Here is an 18,802-nt window from a genome sequence, read left to right on the forward strand (position 1 = left end):
TCTCCTTACATGGGACAACATCCCTCCCATCTGATCTCAACCGAGAAAGCTCTGATCTCCACATAATAAAATCACTTATTACTGATATAAACACACCTATTCACTCACAGTAATCCCTCTAGTTCAGTTAACTTTGACCCTGCCCATTTTGGCTCCAATCCACTACAGGTGCAGCAACGAAAGACCTAGCAAGGCTGCAGCTGGCTCAAAACAAAGCAGCACACCTTGCCATTAACTGCACAGAACAAACATTAACAACATTCATGGTTGAGGTGAAATGTGCTACTTCTCTTTTTAAGAAACATTTCTGTTAAAAAATGCCTAACCACATGTATAATCTAGTTGCGTTCACTTCAAACAGACATACATACCCCACCCGACATTCCACTATGGGTTTCTTCACGGTACCCAAACCAAAAACAGATTTAACTCATCGCTCAGTTATGTATAGAGCCATGTCATCGTGGAATACTCGGCCAGCTTACTCAGGCAAAAAGCAAGCTTAGCTTTAAAAAAAAAAAACTGATAAAGACATCTTGTCCATTTCTGTGATTTGCACAATTTTCTGTAATTCAACATGCTTGTAATTTTTATTTTTCCTCTTTCTAAAGATCTAATTTAACTGTACTGTATATAAGAATGTAAATATGTACAGTATATACTGTATGAATAGAATGTAAATAGTATTTTAGTTGTCTCGGTGTCTTTCCAATATACACTGAAACAATATATAAAACACAACATGTAAAGTGTTGGTTCCATGTTTCAAGAGCTGAAATAAAAGATCCCAGATATGTTCCATTCGCACAAAAAGCTAATTTCTCTCAAATTTTGTCTACAAATTTGTTTATATCCCTGTTAGTGAGCATATAGTTAGTGAGACAATCCATCCACTTGACAAGTGTGGCATATGAAGAAGCTGATTAAACAGCATGATCATTACACAGGTGCACCTTGTGCTGTGGACAATAAAAGGCCATTAAAAATGTGCAGTTTTGTCACACAACACACAATGGCACATATGTCTCAAGTTTTTAGGGAGTGTGCAATTGGCATGATGGCTGTAGGAGTGTCCACCAGAGCTGTTGCTAGAGAATTTAATGTTCATGTCTCTACCATAAGCCGCCTCCGTTATTTTACAGTTTGGCAGTACGTCCAACAGGCCTCACAACGGCAGAATACGTGTATGGCGTCGTGTGGGCAAGGGGTTTGCTGATGTCAGCGTTGCAAACAGTGCCCCATGGTGGCGGTGGGGTTATGGTGTGGGCAGGCATAAGCTAGAAACAACAAACACAATTGCATTTTATCAACGGTAATTTGAATGCACAGAGATACTGTAACAAGACCTGGAGGCCCGTTGTCGTGCCATTCATCCGCCGCCATCACCTCATGTTACAGCATAATTCACGGCCCCTTGTCGCAAGAATCTGTGCACAATTCCTGGAAGCTGAAAATTTCCCAGTTCTTCCATGGTCTGCATACTCATCAGACAAGTCATCCATTGAGCACGTATGGGATGCTCTGGATCGACGTGTACGACAGCGCGTTTCAGTTACCGCCAATATCCAGAAAATTCGCACAGCCATTAAAGAGGAGTGGGACAACATTCCACAGGCCACAATCAACAGCCTGATCAACTCTATGCGAAGGAGATTTGTCGTGCTGCATGGGGCAAATGGTAGTCACACCAGATACTCACTAGTTTTCTGATCCATGCCCCTACCTTATTTTAAGGTATCTGTGACCAACATATGCATATCTGTATTCCCAGTCATGTAAAATCCATAAATTCGGCCCAACTAATTTATTTGAATTGACTGATTTCCTTATCTGAATTGTAACTCAGTAAAATATTAAAAATTGTTGCATGTTGCGTTTATATTTTTGTTGTGTATATAACTCTTATTTTATCTTGTATCTTGTATTCAACATAATACCATATGTTGTTCTTGTCTACAACTGTTCTGAACTTTCATGTATTTCTACGTTTTATGTGGAACCCAGGAAGAGTAGCTGCTGTATGTGCAGTAGCTAATGGGGATCCTAATAAACTAAACAGCCTCTTATCTCAATTTGTTTCAGTTACTCCCATAAATCTATGTCTTTATACTGAAAAAAGCCCCCTGGTGATTTTCTGATGAAAGGAATAGATTACAAAGTGCAGTACAGCATGTCCTGAAAATGCAGTGAGGACATCCATTTGATATGAAGCTGTTCTTTAGTATAAAATAGGTCAACCCGTGGAATATAAATAATGAGTTTCAGAGGGACTGGACCAAATGCACCAGTTTACACAAAAAACTGGCATGTGAGGAAGAGCGCAATGTAACTTACAAACCTCTGGACGATGCAGTGCTTCAGAGATAAGAATTTTCAATGAAAGATCATTGTATGAAGCTCAAACTCCACCGATAATCTTAAAGACACACCTACAGTATTCATGGGAAGAGTTTGAAAAAACAATTCAATTGTGGCTTCTGTTCTAATGAGGTAACAGATGAGAGGTACCAGATATCACATTTCAGATAATATTCCTAAAAGTCAACACTCCCCTGTTCCATCTTAAGGAGACAGGGTAATCATACTCCTTTATATAGAGTGCATGGCCCACAAGATACTGCCTTGAAAGCAAATCAAACATTCAACTGGCGTTACAGTGCCACAAGGCTCAATCCCACACAATAGGTAGGCAGTAACACCCAACTTATTGTCCCGGGTTAACGTCAGCATAAAACATCTCAGATGACCCCAACAAGGTAACAACACATTCGCTACTGGTCACTCACTGGTCTGTCCAATTCAAAAGGTAGAAGAATAGGCTTGCTCTTCTACCCATCTCTGAATTCTTCAAACAACTCTGGCTACAAAGTCCTAAGTAGCCTACATATGACAGATAGAAGAACCAAACCTACACCTCACTGAACAAAACACACGGTGTTTGTCATCAAGGTTACCTTTTGGAACGTCTGAGCCTGGCCCTGCTGAGAAAGTGTGGCATGGTAAAATTGGAGAGAACCGTCCACAGACTGGAGTCCGACATTGTGCCAAAGTCATGCCAGCCCCTTCCAGGAAGCGGGACGTGGACTGAGGGTCTCAAAAGACCTGGCGATGAGAAGCGCCGGGTGTCATGGACATGGGGGGTGACCCGTCCCCTACAACAACAGTCCCGGCGACAAGCGCCAATACTCGAACAGCCCCCATCCTCCTCCAAGGCTCCAAACTTACTCTGCTGCTCGGACACATCTGCAGCCAGCTGCGGCATACACACACACTGGCAGAGTGGACACTGCAGCGTCCTTTAATTGCAGTCCCAAAAAAACGAAAAATAAAAGAAGTACTCCAGGGAACACTTTGTTTGATTCAGGTCAGCTTATAAGCCTCTACGACCTGGATATGACACCTTATAAAAGATGACTTTTGCTTTTCCTTTCTCTGTGCATTTGTTTCCAGATCCCATACAGTCACTCACCCTGCTCTCTCTCTCTCTACCAGCTCAACATGCTCCATATCATGTAACAGGCGGCATCTACCATTCCGCGTCCCGAGCGCAGGGGGGGGGATGTGTGTGAGTCAGAGCAGTGCTGCATCACCAGCAGACATTGCGGTACATTCACAGCTTTCGCAATCTGGCTCCCCTCCAAAATGCCTCATGGGCTGGCCGATCTTAAGCAGGTCCTGTTTGAAATGGAAATGCTGTGCTTTTCCACGAGTGTCCTCTATTAAGGCAGTCAGGCTTCCCCTCTCTCTTCTACAGTTCCTCCTACAGTTTGTTCTTAAGCAAGCAGTGAGACAGAGGCTGACTCACTTCATGACAGACAATCTCATCTTAACTCCTGCCACCCTTTGATCCCATTGTCTCATCTTAAAGGAAGATAACAAGCCAAATACAGGGGACTATAGATAAACAAATGGGTCAGATAAGACACCCATGCACACACATACACGTACACACAGACATGGGCGCGCGCACACACACGTGCAAGCACTCACACAGACTGGCACACATACACACAGTCTTGGCAGTCGGCTGAGATCAGCTTGCACGTTTGTTTGTGATAAGGGGGGCTAGGCAGGCAGTTGGGTAGGAGGAGAGGCATGCAGCCACACACACCACAGCAGATAGCATGGCATGACGGGGAGTCAACAGTGATCTCAGCCAGGTTCATGTTACACTGTGTATGCTCCACCTGAGGAGCCTTGGGAGATACATAACACTCCCTGAGGGGAAATAGTGACACCCATTGACACCCAGTCAGGGACACAGAATGGGATCCAATCACAGGACACAGGCATTGATTGCCAACTGATGCAGTGCTCCAAACAGTGGCCAAAGTCCAACGTCCAGACAGTTTTTCCTGGAACCACGTGACCTGGCCAGGAAGTACTCCTGGCCCTATCTATAGATAGTCTAGCTATAGACACTGTAGCAAGTCCCTGCAATGAACACAAAAAGATCATCGTTCGGTCATACAAATCAGGTTCAATCAAATTACCTGACCAAGAAAAACTCTGCGCTCTGGTCAGACCATGTGCTTTCAGAGAGCTCTAGCCAATAGTCAGAACCATTGCTGATAAAGACACATGCTCTGTAAAACCCCAGGGTCCCTCGTCAGGACCTGTGATAGAACACCTTCCTAAAATGTGAAGCAGTGATGCTGACGTCAGGTACAGGCCTCCCAGCCCCCCCTCAGAGCTCTGTGTCCCGGTAGAGCGATGTGACAGGCCCAGCGCAGCACTAATTATGGCCCTGCTCTGCTTCTGTGCTCCAGATAAGAGGGTGATTTCAAAGGCACAACCATCGTTAATGGTAAACTGGTTCAGTTATTAGATAGATATGCGCAGACTAGTCAGAAGATCAATTTGAGGTTACAATTTATTGGAAGCGCATTTAAATGATGTCTGTAGAGGTGCACTTTAAAACTGGTGGTTTATAGATTTTTAAAACATTGATGTTTCTGCAGTCCGTCAGACATCAACAGATATTCTGTTGGTTACACAATGTTATTAAAATGTGAATAAATATATTTTAATGATAAATAAACTATATGGGAAAGCTGTTACATTCTGATTGGTGTTGACTTCAAACTACAGTTTACTACAAAACTTTGACTCAAATATACTGGAATATGCACATAATAGAAACATTGTGTCAGTACATTAGACTAAAAGGAAGGACTAATAAGAAAGGAAGTGTTCTGGTTTGATGTGCTAATTCTCTTGCCCATAATTTACAGTAATGGGTTTCAAAAATTTTGGGGGAAATTATACATTCTGTGCAGCACAGCAATTAGCCGAGTCGAGTAATCTCCCCTAATTCATTAATCCTGATTAAAGTTCACCATGTTCTCTGGAATCACTGTGAAACATTATTGTCTTGATGGCTGATATTACACATGGGGGAATTCTGACTGACACCAGATACTTGACTTCAAAGGCTTTATTCTGAAGCTGGATTAGCTGATGGATACCCAGCCTGCCCTTGCTGGTTAGCCTTGCAAGTAATTATATCCTTTTCTCATTGACTGGTTAGCATTAGCAAGCTACTATAGCAACTAAGATTTGCCTTTTGTTTCTTAACGGGTAGACATGACCTGATTACCAAACCTGTTAAACTTGTTGTAGCTAGTAAAACAAATTCTAACAGGGCAATATTGTAGAATAAATGTACAAAGTCAAACTGGAAAAAAAACTAGCTAGCAGTAGCAGCTAACGCTAAGATAGCTCTGACAAGCATGCTCATGTCTGAGGGGTTCACTAGTCAGTGTGTAGACCTTCCCATTGGATACTCACAGTGTGACACTAACAGTAACCAGGAGACAACAAAAGACATAATTCAATTACACATTACAGTTCAGGTCATCAACTACGGAGTGAAATTTCATATAAACAAATATATGCCAACATTTTACAAAATGCAGATAGGAGGAAAGACTAGCATCAAAGATGTGATGATTTTTTGGAGATTAGCCACTTTCCTATAAAATTCTCAATTAAGATATTTTCTAGTTTCAACTATGAACAGTATGCTACTACTGTACGGCATAAATGTTGCAATCTTTGTGGAAGTGAATAACTTGAATGTTAATCTACTGTTCTTCTCAATGGAACTGTAAGAGTGTAGTTAGCAGCACAATGTGGTCAGGGGTGACGCGAGGGGGCATTCTGCTACCTATTGATCGACAATTCTGTCTTTCATACTGTTTGTATATTCACAGTTGAAAACGTGTCTGGTGTCAACACATGCACCGCCAATGGATTTATAAAAAAGTATAGCATACTATATAAAGAATATTAATGTCCATAAAATATGACATGAGTCCACTCCAAACGTCACAAAACAGTAACCACGACAGCATTTATACTACAAAGGTTGTTATCAATAAAACATGAGCATGAAACTGATGCACACATGTGAATAAATATAGAAATATGAATAATTTCAGGAATTTAGAATGGATACCGCCTCTACCGTGTTCTCTTGAACTTGACTAATTCAAGTCATCTGTAGCCTATCAATCACACAAGAAAAACAGCATGTTTTCCAGAAAGGATGAACTCCTTTTCCTTTTGTTCTGTCCTTCTCATTACAACCAAAGAACTTGGTCTAAGAGGCTGAGAAAATTAGGGGTCATGTAAACATTAACGAGCCAAAATGGCAAATACAACAAAAGTAGGGTTCGGGCTCAATGACCCAGTTGAATATGCGAAACCAGATGAACCTACTCCAGGAACAAAAGGCTGATTCACGGCGGCTCGCCATGCGACACATCAAGAGACAGTGAAGAGGACAGTGTGACCTGCTATCTCTGACATCATTAGTGTGCTACGCAGAGAGGATTTAGGGAGAGAGAGAAGTGAAGGAAACACTCAGGGAGACAGCCATACCACCCTGCCCCCTCCTCCTGTCACTCCTCCAGATGATACAGACTCCATTTGAAGTCTTGACATGCATCAGCCACAGTAGCAAGAAGCACAGGCCCATTTGACCAGATACAGTATGTTCCATGTGAATCCATTTTGCTATTGGCCAACATGAGCGGTATGTAGCGCACCTAATTTTGGGGAAAGGGTGGGGGAGTGTTGATCTAAGGTTTCAGTTGGCTCCGAGGTTGAAAGGACTTAACTTACTTGGATGGTTGGAAGGTCAAGGTCATATGGTTGACGGCTAAAACAAGAGGTATAGAGCAAACAGTAATGGAAAAAAGGTATGCAACATTGTGACCTAAAAATCACTGTATGACCCCTTTCTTTCAAGTGCATTTTCTAATAAATCAATCAAGCATGGGGATTCTGACCATTCCCCACTTTGAAGAATCGTAAAATGCCACGAATCCTTCTTTGCACTTGAAAGAGAAGCCTCAAAACCAGACTATAGAAAAGGAGTAAGAGGAAGGAGGTGACACTAAGAACATTATATAAGCACTCTATCCTCTTCCATCAAAGCTGCACCAAAGGAAACCGATTTCAGAGAGGAAAAAAAACACCTTTCTGTTATGACAAACTAATGATCGCATGGAATATCGACTCAAACCTTTCACAGTCCAGCATGGATTTTCCTCAACCCACAAATATAAAATTAACATGATGGTCAAAGAAGCTCGTGACGCTTACCTCCAAAAATGAAATGCGTGCAACGGGCTGAGAGGGCTGCAAGGACTTGTGGGTGTCGGGCTCAAGCTTCGGGGAGTGAGGCTGGAAGTTAAAAGTAAGTTTTGTAAATAGTGATTCCTTTAGCGCGCTGTTTGCACAGGACGGACAATGGCTACTTTCACTTATAAGCCCTGTGAAGTGATTTGGGCTGATGTATGCAGTCACATACCCTGTTCTGCTAGCTAGCTGACATACATTAACCACAGAGGAGCAGCAGCACAGCTTTGAAATGAAACTAAATTGTGTTTTGGAAATAGGTTACCAAGGCACTTGTCTGTTCACGCAACACAGGTTTAGCATCTTTGAGGATTAGAGACTTTGTTTGGTCCTTGAGGCTTTCTAGGCTTAAGTGATTATCATAAAAAGCATCCATACTACGCACACACACACACGCACACACACAGGAGGTGGAGAGTGAAACCTGAAACAGGCGCACAGTGCAACCAAACCCTACTTGAAATCTGAAGGATTACCCAAGGCTATGAGAAAACAGAAAAAAAAAACCTCTATAGTAACTTCACTGGCAAGGAAAGAAAGCTCACTTCTTAAAGATGTTTACTTTACATGTGAAGGATGTCATTCAGCCCTCCAAACCGCTGCCTGTTTACTTTGTGTAAATCAAGTAGAAAAAAAAGTCAGACTTTTGCCTGCTATCATGGCACTTAGTAGACACAATCAAAATGTATTAGCAAATAACACAGTGCATCTCAACAGTATCAGTAGTCCACGATTAAACACTAGTATTGTTCCATAGAGCAACAGAATTGACCTTCCTGTCAGTAACGACACTGAACTGGATCTATATTAGATGCGTAGGCTACGTATATGCCGACTTAGCAATACCTAAACTTGCGCTAGCAGAAGTCTCGGAGGACGCAAACAAACATGTGCCTTGGTGACCCGAGAGAACCCAATCGACTGCCTTCGCAAGTCATTACACAAAGAACTAATCTGTGTGATGTGCAACAGGGACACAACAGGGCCATAACAGAGTGCTTGTTGTTTGGGTCTCTGGCCCAGCAGATTACTGTCACTGGTAGCAGGCAGGATCTGTTATCCAACATAAAAACAAGGCCTTGGGTATAAGGCCACTCCACTGCCCATCAACTTATTGATCATGCGTCATAAAAGCCTGCCATTTAATCATCACTGTATTGTGTGTGGGTGTGTCTGTGTGTGTCAGTGGGTTTCATCACAACCAAACAGAGGTTGTGTGGCAGTCCTCTGCTTGACACACACAGCAACACACACACACTCACTGTCCCCGTCACTATCACTACAGAGGATTTTACGTGACACATCCTACTGTGTACACTGCTACAGTGCTGCTGCTGTATGTGGCAATGCTGCATAATGCTAAACGCTCCACAATGCTACTAGCTAGAGAGAAAAGAAAAACAGGAGGTGCAGCAGCAACGGCAGAGACCGTCTGCCGTCTGCTGCAGTGTGGAGCAGTGGTGCGGTCACCACCACAAGAAGAAGATAGGGAAAATACTCACTCCAACGTCAGTCCCGGAATCCTCAGCCTCTCCCGCTGGGCTTTCATGGCTGAACTGTGCTCGCTTGCTCTATGGTGCACATGCTATATTCACACCGCTCAGCCTCAGCCACCCCCCCTTATCCTCTACCCTACACTGAGCCGACAAAGAGCCAGAGCCAGCCACCACCATAGAGGAATGGGGCTAGCCCAACTCTCTCCTCCGACAAAAAGAGGGGGGGAGGGGAAAGAAAAGGGGCAATGACAACACCGCAGCTTGTTTCAGGTCCTTCCACCACGTTCCACCTTGAGGCTGTCCGAGGAGATCGCCAGCCTGAGGTGGGAGAGAGGGAAGGAGGGTACGGAGGCAGGACAATACCCCCTTTTCCCCCTCCCCTCACACACACACTCCCCCCTCCACTTGGCAAACACACACACACACACACTCGGGCTCGCTCATTCGCGTCCCCTCCTCCACTGACTGGGGATTCACTACAGCAACAGCAGTACTCAGAATATATTCATCCTATATGCTGCTCTTCTCATCCTCTATGCGGTCTATCCTTTCCATCACATCATCATGACACCACAGGGTGTCCCCTCAGCACACAATGTTACTGCAGGGCTGCATTCATTTCCATATCGCCTCCATTCAAAACCACCACATGAAATGCACTCAGAGTGATGTCATACTAGAAAATGTGCACCCTACGTAAGTCATTTCAAACAGATATTCAGAATAAAGCAATGGATGAAAAGCAGTCATTTTCAGGGAGTCCAAGTGCATACCTCAGAGAGGTAATAAGCGGGAAGATCCCCCTACCTACCCCCTCCCTCCACCACTGCAGTGCTTTAGTACACCCCTGGGGCAAGTGCTTATTCACCGATAACACACACCCTGACGTGTATCACACGCTACTTACTGTTGTACAATATGTATTGTGAAATAATCATGATGTACTGTATGTAACATATACTGAATCAATAACTACATTATTGATAGTCTGTCATGATGATATACTGGAGGATCATTCAGAAAACACCCAGGGAGAGAATATCAGTCGCATCAAAACACACTTCATATTGTGAATATTGGTTACAAGCTGTGCCGTCAAGATGTCTGTAGTCTCAAACTTTTCTCTGGAAGCACATTTTTATAGAATGATGAGAAAGACGGAGAGAAAGCACCGGCCAACAGTACAGTCAACGGTTTCCAGGACTACTTCCAAACAGCCTATCACAGAGTGCACAGCGCACCAGACAGAAAATGCACTAATGCCGCACTCAATGGTTTATTACCAGGAGCCAGGTTCTAGGAACTAAGCACTACTGCAGATGACAGAGAGCATTGCATCAGCTTCAGCTCAATCAGTAGCACAGGCAGGCGGACAGGCACTAGCTTAACTGGGGTGTGATAAGAGGAACCAGTTATGTACCTCTACTTCTGCAGAACACGGGCAATGCAGGCCTCATACACTATATGACCAAAAGTAAGTGGACACCTGTAAGTCGAACATCTCATTCCAAAATCATGGACATTAATATGGAGTTGGTCTCCCCTTTTCTGCTATAACAGCCTCCACTCTTCTGGGAAGGCTTTCCCCTAGACGTTGGAACATTGCTGCGGGGACTTGCTTCCATTCAGCCACAAGAGCATTAGTGGGGGTGTTAGCGGGTGTTGAGGTCAGGGCTCTGTGCAGGCCTGTCAAGTTCTTCCCCACCAATCTCAACAACCATTTCTGTATGGACCTCGCTTTGTGCTCAGGGCATTGTCATGCTGAAACAGGAAAGAGCCTTCCCCAAACTGTTGCCACAAAGTTGGAAGCACAGAATCGTCTAGAATGTCAATGTATGCTGTAGCGTTAAGATTTCCCTTCACTGGAACTAAGGGGCCTAGCCCGAGCCATGAAAAACAGCCCCAGACCTTTATTCCTCCTCTGCCAAATGTTATAGTTGGCACTACGCATTCGGGCAAGTAGCGTTCTCCTTGCATCCGCCAAACCCAGATTCGTTAGTCGGACTGCCAGATGGTGAAGCGTGATTCATCAGAGAACGCGTTTCCAATGCTCCAGAGTCCAATCGCGGCAAGCTTTTCATCACTTCAGCCGATGCTTAGCATGGTGAGCGTGCGGCTGCTCGACCATGGAAACCCATTTCACGAAACTCCCGACGAACAGTTCTTGTGCTGGCGTTGCTTCCAGAGGCAGATTGGAACTCAGTAGTGAGTGTTGCAACCGAGGACAGACGACTTTTACATGCTTCAGCACTTGGCGGTCCACTTCTGTGAGCTTGTGTCTCCTACCACTTCGCGGCTGAGCCATTATTGCTCTTAGACGCTTCCACTTCACAATAACAACACTTACAGTTGACCGGGGCAGCTCTAGCAAGGCAGAAATTTGAGGAACTGACTTGTTGGAAAGGTGGCATCCTATGACGGTGCCACGGTGAAAGTACGATCTCTTCAGTAAGGCCATTTTACTGACAATGTTTGTCTATGGAGATTGCATGGCTGTGTGCTCGATTTTATATACCTATCAGCAACAACTCCAGTAATTTGAAGGGGTGTCCACATACTTTGTATGTACAATACCAGTAAAAAGTTGACACCTACTCATTCAAGTGTTTTTCTTTATTTCTACTGCTTTCTACATTGTATAATAATAGTGAAGACATCAAAACTATGAAATAACACGTATGGAATCATGTAGTAACCAAAAAAAAGTGTTAAACAAATCAAAACGTATTTTATATTTGAGATTCTTCAAAGTAGCCACCCTTTGCCTTGATGACAGTTTGCACACTCTTGGCATTCTCCATACCAACCGACGACTGGAGACAGACATTAATCATACATATGGTGGGTTTGTCATATTGGACATGTCATAAATCACCAACACGCTGCCCAACGAGACTTATTGAAATATTATTTGACAATGCTGGAGATATGCATCAATAAGGCATTATTTCAATTACAATCTCTCATGTGTAACCAACTCAGAAAGAGTACAGTGAAAATGATCTCCCCACTCAGATTTTCTGTGTTGCTGTACCCTACTTTCTCTCCATTGTACCTTTTACAAATAGGTGCAGCTGGCCTGTATTTGCGGTACAGAACAAACACAGGAAATGGCTGCCTATGAACACAAAGAATGGGAGAGGAGGCTAGAGGGGGCTTTAGTTGACCCAAGAACCCATGCGATTGTGAAGTAGCCAGTTGTCAAATGACACTGTTGAAGTGTTTTCCAAAACTCTAGACCCAGAAGCAAACCAGGGCCAATGGCCATACAATTATACAGCTCACTACTCTGTGGGCTTAACCTCAACTGGAAATCCAAGCACATCACAAATAAAAGGTGATACATTAATGTCCCTGTTAGGATTCAACCCTATAAATCTAAACCACCACAGCAAGTAAGCGCTGTGAGCTTGGCTAGCGCTCCAATTGCACAGCATATGCATTAGGATCATTGAGATGTGCCGAGTGTCTCAGTTTCAAACACTTACGTGTGATTTATTTCTAGTTATTTAATTGTACCACGCACAAGCCTGCAAGTCATTAAGGTCGCCCTATAAATAGAAGACAAACACTAAACGTAGATGACTGGAAATCAAACCTCTGATCTATTTTGAGTGTACACACAACAAATTGTCTTGAACTGCCCTTATTCACTTTTCATTGTAAAAGCTGTAGATTTAAATCCTAGCTTTGTTTGGGAATGTCAACAAGACCATCTTGTTCAGTACCTACATTTTATTACCCAACAAATGTCATCTATTCCATAAATAGGTCAACACTGACATGTTCTTCAAAACAACATTCAGGAAAAAGAGGGCAATATGTGACCCCAATGATGTCACGATGCCATCACCATTGATGCCAGAGGATTTATGACATATTTGTCATAAACCTCAACTTTTTCTACAATTTCTCTTCTTAAAAATCTGAAATTTGAGCCTAACCACACTGCTAACCTTATGCCTAACCCTAACCTTAAAAGATGACAAATAAAAGCACTTTTTTTTTTGTGGCTGTGCATCTAGTGGGAAACTCCAAAGACACCACGTTCGCCTTCGAAGGTGGTCCCCAGCCATGCACCCATCTATTAGTTTAGGGGTTCCTAAACTTTTTTGGCAAACCCGTTTTCTGCAGATATCTTTTTAAATGTGCAACCCCCCCATAAAAAAAAGTGATGTAATCAACGGCCAATGTTTACTTTTGATGATGTTCTTCTCCCCCGTCTGATTCAGTGCCTGGTCTTGTCTACTCAGTTCTAATGAGACTTTTGGGCATTGTAGAGGGAAACAGAAGACAAATACGTGTTCCTGAGAGCCTTAACTTTGAGTGATGGGGTCATAATATTTTGTAACTTAAACCGTTCAAAAAGATAGAGCCACATTTGTAGGAAGAAAACAAACTACTCTTTTTTTTACAACCTCATCTAGTGGCTACTGAAGGTTACTGACATAACCCAGTTCTATGAATCAAGCACAATTTTTATTTGTATTATTTTTTTCTTCATAGTTTCTCTCGCAACCCCATTTTCAAATCAGGCGACCCCATATGGGGGTCATGACCCCTAGTTTGGGAAATGCTGTATTAGTGGGTGATCTCTTTGTGGCTCCCTTCTGCTGCACTGGCAGGTCGAGCAGCATGGTGTCAGAGTCAAATCCTTCCCCCATAATAAAGCATGCCACACAGACCAATCAGAATAGGCATGAAATACACAGGAGATTGATGTCCAAAGCTGAAGAGGACCATAACATTCTCACATGAAACAAATAGCTGGGTGATTCCTTTTGTGTTTTCAAATCACACTTTATATTGAGGATTTTCCTGCATTCATAAACAGGGAAAGGGGGAAAGGGGGATACCTAGTCAGTTGTACAACTGAATGCCTTCAACTGAAATGTGTCTTCCGCATTTAACCCAACAACTCTGAATCAGAGAGGTGCGGGGGGCTGCCTTAAAAGGTACTGTTGGTGCAAATACAGTTGACGCCATTCACCTATAATCCTAGTTTTCCTGCTGTTACTTTGCCCTAGCCTGCAGACAGACGTGGCAACTGACTTAATCCAATCTGGATCCCTTTCAGGGCCAGTTTCCAGGTACAAGTTGCCCTCAGGCACAGATCTAGGATGAGCTTATACTGCGTAACTCCTTACCTTAACATTTGAGGGAGGAAACACAAAACTGATCTGAAGGTCAGCCTCTAAGGGGCAGGTTCATCCTGCTCCATATACCAGGTGGTAAACAGCAGTGTTTAAGGCTGGCAACCTGCCACTCAAGTATAAGGTCACAGTCTTTTCAGTAATTCATTAAATATATGCCATCCAAGGCACATGCATTCCCACAACAGACACCATAAACCCTAGTGATCATAACCCTATAGTATCTATAAACCTATAGTGATCATAACCCTATAGTGTCTATCAAACCTATAGTGTCTATAAATCCTATAGTATCTATAAACCTATTGTCTATAAATCCTATAGTATAGTATCTATAAACCTATAGTGATCATAACCCTGTAGTATCTATAAGCCTATAGTGTCTATAAATCCTATAGTATAGCATCTATAAACCTATAGTGTCTATAAATCCTATAGTATAGTATCTATAAACCTACAGTGTCTATAAATCCTATAGTATCGACTAACCTAGTGGCGATAACGTCAGTCTTTTCTTCACATTCTGTACATGATTTTCTTTATGTTTCCTCAGATGATTTCTTCAACAATTAAGTTGCCTGGCAGTCAGTGATAAGCATGTGTCTTGTTTTATTTGTATCAATTCACTAGGGGCAATGGAGGGCAGTATAGATATTACAGACACTAGTACCGATACCAATTTTGCACTGGTTTGTTAGGTTACAAACATTGACCCTTAAAATGCCATTTTTTTTCTCAAGTGCCCGATGAAGTTATCTTAGGCAGCTATTTAAATTCAAAACAAAATGGTTTGCTTCTAATTGGGACTATTTTCATATGAATTTACAGCTTCTTGGCTGATATCTTTTAAATTCTTGAGAGTATCAGCAAATAGGAGCATGAGAACGAAAAATGGAACTATGGACTCAAAAGATGGCGACATGCACTCCTTGATCCGTCAGCCATTGTTGAAAGTACACAACTCCTTTGTGGAGGCACAACATGCCAATTGTTTACACATGTGGTTGTGGATGTTTAGTATAAGAAACAGATTTACTCACAAACTTCCTCTTCTTGGAAGACTCAGCTCTTTCTAAAAATAAAATAATAAGAAAAAGATCATTAGGACAAATAAATAAAATGTTTACACAGTGACACAGAATCGTTGTTAAACAGCATGACATAAAACCTGAAGAAAACATGTTTAAAAAGTTAAATGGATGTTAAAAAAAAATAATAATCAGGTCATATATTGATATTCATTAGACAGTGCTGACTGTCTCACTAGCCTGTCCCGGGACAATGGATGTCCTTTGTTTTAATTAGCTACATAGCTGCGGTATCCTTGCCACTTAAATGGATGTGCATTATTTGTCATTGTCAATTAAATAACAAATAAAAGAGATGACGTGTGCACTCACTTGCATGCTCGCACACACACACCACCCTGTCTGAGTGTCCGTTTATCCACTCTCAAAGCATGACTTCACTTTCTTGGCTGACCCAGATTGAGTCCCTCAAGACAAAAAGCACTGAGTCACACAGTTAATAATGAAACAATTCAAAGAGCACGCAATTCACACTCTCAAAGGCCATATGTAAATCACAGAATAATTGTGCCTCAAAAGACAAGGCTCTAGACTAACTTTTTCCCACTGGTGCGACCGACTTCATGAGTTGATTGCACCAGCAACATGACTTGGTCGCACCAACTCTTCGCAGCTGCACGGTGACAATGGCCTGACCTGTGTCCTATAATGTATCTGCATTCCATACAGAACCAGGCTAATAATAAATAGCAATCTTTTAAATTAGCATGCCCTTGACATTCAGGTAAATTTGCCAGTGGCACACTGAAAGCTACTAGCCCAAATAAAAAGAAAACTGGCCAGAGAAAGCGGATGATGCACACATCATTTAAATGTTATCTTTATAATAGTGATGGGGGAAAACATTGACACAGTTACATGTCAAGATATTATTTCTGACAATGTATCATATCGTATAGTTGACAGTATCGCAATACTATTTTTGCGCTTGTTTGCTGTACCTGCATCAAAACTCCAGTATTTTTGCCTTATAGCTTGTTCTCCATCTTTTTAAAGAGAGAGAATTTTTTTTCAGCACTTTTTTCCCCCATGACTGTTCAAAACTCGTTTTCTCATGGCTCTCTTGTTCCTCTGCAGGAACTGCAATATGTTTGGAACATCGAATTGCAATAAAATCACAGTATCAAATCGCAATACATATAGAATCTTAAGAATCACAATACATATCGTATCGGCACTGAAGTATTGTGATAGTATCATGAGGTACCTGGAAATTTCCAGCCCTACTTTATATTGAGTTACCCTCCATACACAAATCATTTAATTTGAAATTTACATTGATTGTTTGGAGGGAATAAAAATATAACCTTTGCACAATCTCAAAAAGGGTGTTGTTTTTTTGCGATTTTGAACAGGGTCCTATGAAATCAGTTTTATCTTTTGGTAAATTCAGTTTTCCAGGTTTTATTTATCCCAGTTTCGGAGTTTTCCTAGTAGTGGTGTTTTTGTACTGTACAATATAGGCTACATGTGATGGCAGAGTTTGCTAAACAAATGCCCCGCAATACAAATCATCATGATATCATTCTACCAGGTAGGCCTACTTTGGAGTCAACATTTAATTGCAAAGGTTTTTGGGGAAAGCCTTTAGAAACAATCGTTCAAACAGCTCATGATGACTAAAATGCGTATCGCAAAGATTCAACCAAGACTTCGGACCAAACTTTTGAATACCTGGTCTGCCTACCCATTGTTGCATACCCATTGCGGTTTGAATAAATCTTGATAAAAAAAATAAAACACGTGACCAGGTAAAAAAATAAATAATTATAATAATAATTCACTGGCACCATAGCAACTAAGATTTTGTTGTTGTTGTACTGACACTGTTTTGGTCACCGTTTTGAGCCCTAGAAGAGGAAAAATGTCTATTGCTTGATCATTACAATCGTAGACAAAGCTTTTCTCAGGAAAACAATTACACAAGCTACAGTACTCTCCCCCGGAGGTTGTACTGTATTGCAGCAGTCCCTGCAGTGGGGGAAAACATTAACAATACTTTCATTGATTGCCCAGGGGAGTGGATTAGGCACTTTGATCCGTGCCAGCTCTGTATTTACTGTACCCGTCAATGAACGTGAAAAATGTCATAAGCGTTTGCGTAAATGTTTTTCCTGATTGTTTTTCTTCCATCAATTGTAATGCATCTCAATATGTTTAATTACAGGCTGTTGAATTCATAGATATCATATATTGGACAAAGTAGCTCTATTCCCAATAAAGATTCAAGTCAGTATATCATACAAGTAATGTGTCCATCATTATACACAGATGAAAGACTGCACCTTTAAAAAGCAGGCCTCTATTGTGTACGACACGTGTTGAAAATGCATCAAAAGTGAATAGAATAAGAGATTTCCCAATAATGCACATCGACAGTAGCTCTGCAGTCTGCACTTGGGGGAAAATGTAATAGTATTAATATACCAGTAGAGGGGAGCATTTACAATAAAGTAGTACTGTCATTTTCTGATGTATGCACTGGCTGTCTGGGGACTGCTGCTGTGAATGTGTGTACTGACTAAACCACAGCCTGCAGTTACACAGAGCAAGTGAACACAATATATTTGAACTGGGACTGTGGAAATGCACTGAAGTGAACATAAAAGGACTTTTGCACATTTGAACACATCTCAAATGCACTTACGTGGTGTCAACTCGATTGGAATTTTCCATTCAATTGCATTCAGATTCCGTGGAGCAACAAGAATCCCCACTACCACACACGGAGATGACAGGACTAAAACCCACAATTCCATTTGTAACGTGTTTCATTCCTAATCCTTTCACCAGTATGTCATTGCACTAAACTGCCATAGTCAAGATACCTAAATGAACTATGGTTGAACAAATACATAAACAGCACGCCAAGGGTGAGGTCCTTTTGTCTTAGAAATGAGACAGCAGAGAGTTTAAAGAGGGAGGTGTTTAAAGGGTCTTCTAGTCAGTAGAAAATTAACTAAGCCCCTCTCCCCGTGGCCATCAAATTAGAGCTTGATGGCTCCTGTGGATCCAAGCTAGCATTTCATAGGCTAACGTGACTGTGGTTCACGCTAAGTACCAGAAGGGAATAAGTTAAGCTATTGTGAATTCTAACCAATGACAGCATAGCAAATCATTGCGGGTGTCTACTGTCTGGTCTAGCTGGTTCAGTGGCACACACGGCAACGAAAAATCTTGGTAAAACCTGTGGCGATTACTTTTAAGATTAAAACATGTGTCATGAGTCATGACTGCCAGCAGAGAAGAAATATCTTGCCCATGGAGAGAAGCACAAGACTGAACTTAATAGGGGAAATTCTAGAAAGTTGAGTTAACACTAATGTTTGAGTTGCCAATAGACAGCGGGTAGCATCATTTGTCTGATTCCTTGTAATAAATGGTATGGGAATAATAATGCATTTTATTTTGTGAAGTG

At 42.0% G+C, this 18,802-nt stretch overlaps 1 protein-coding gene across 9 annotated transcripts in view; it reads right to left on the reverse strand.

Annotated features, from left to right (window-relative positions):
• The window catches only part of LOC106563017 (microtubule-associated serine/threonine-protein kinase 1), a 196,783-nt gene that overhangs the window by 59,855 nt on the left and 118,126 nt on the right, over positions 1–18,802 (reverse strand). For 3 of the 9 annotated variants that reach the window (XM_014128197.2, XM_014128196.2, XM_014128200.2), the window contains 2 exons: positions 15,337–15,368; positions 7,612–7,692 (listed from right to left, as the gene is read on the reverse strand). The exons of 1 other annotated variant lie outside the window; for it this stretch is intronic. In XM_014128197.2, the coding sequence (XP_013983672.2) occupies positions 7,612–7,692; positions 15,337–15,368 (113 nt within the window). Of the gene's footprint in view, positions 1–2,954; positions 3,507–7,611; positions 7,693–9,149; positions 9,539–15,336; positions 15,369–18,802 lie in introns of those variants that run through there. 5 more of the 9 variants (XM_014128199.2, XM_014128202.2, XM_045689923.1 and 2 more) reach the window with 3 other exon arrangements.

The sequence above is a fragment of the Salmo salar genome, chromosome ssa11, assembly GCF_905237065.1.
Source record: "Salmo salar chromosome ssa11, Ssal_v3.1, whole genome shotgun sequence".
Classification (NCBI taxonomy): Eukaryota; Metazoa; Chordata; class Actinopteri; order Salmoniformes; family Salmonidae; genus Salmo; species Salmo salar.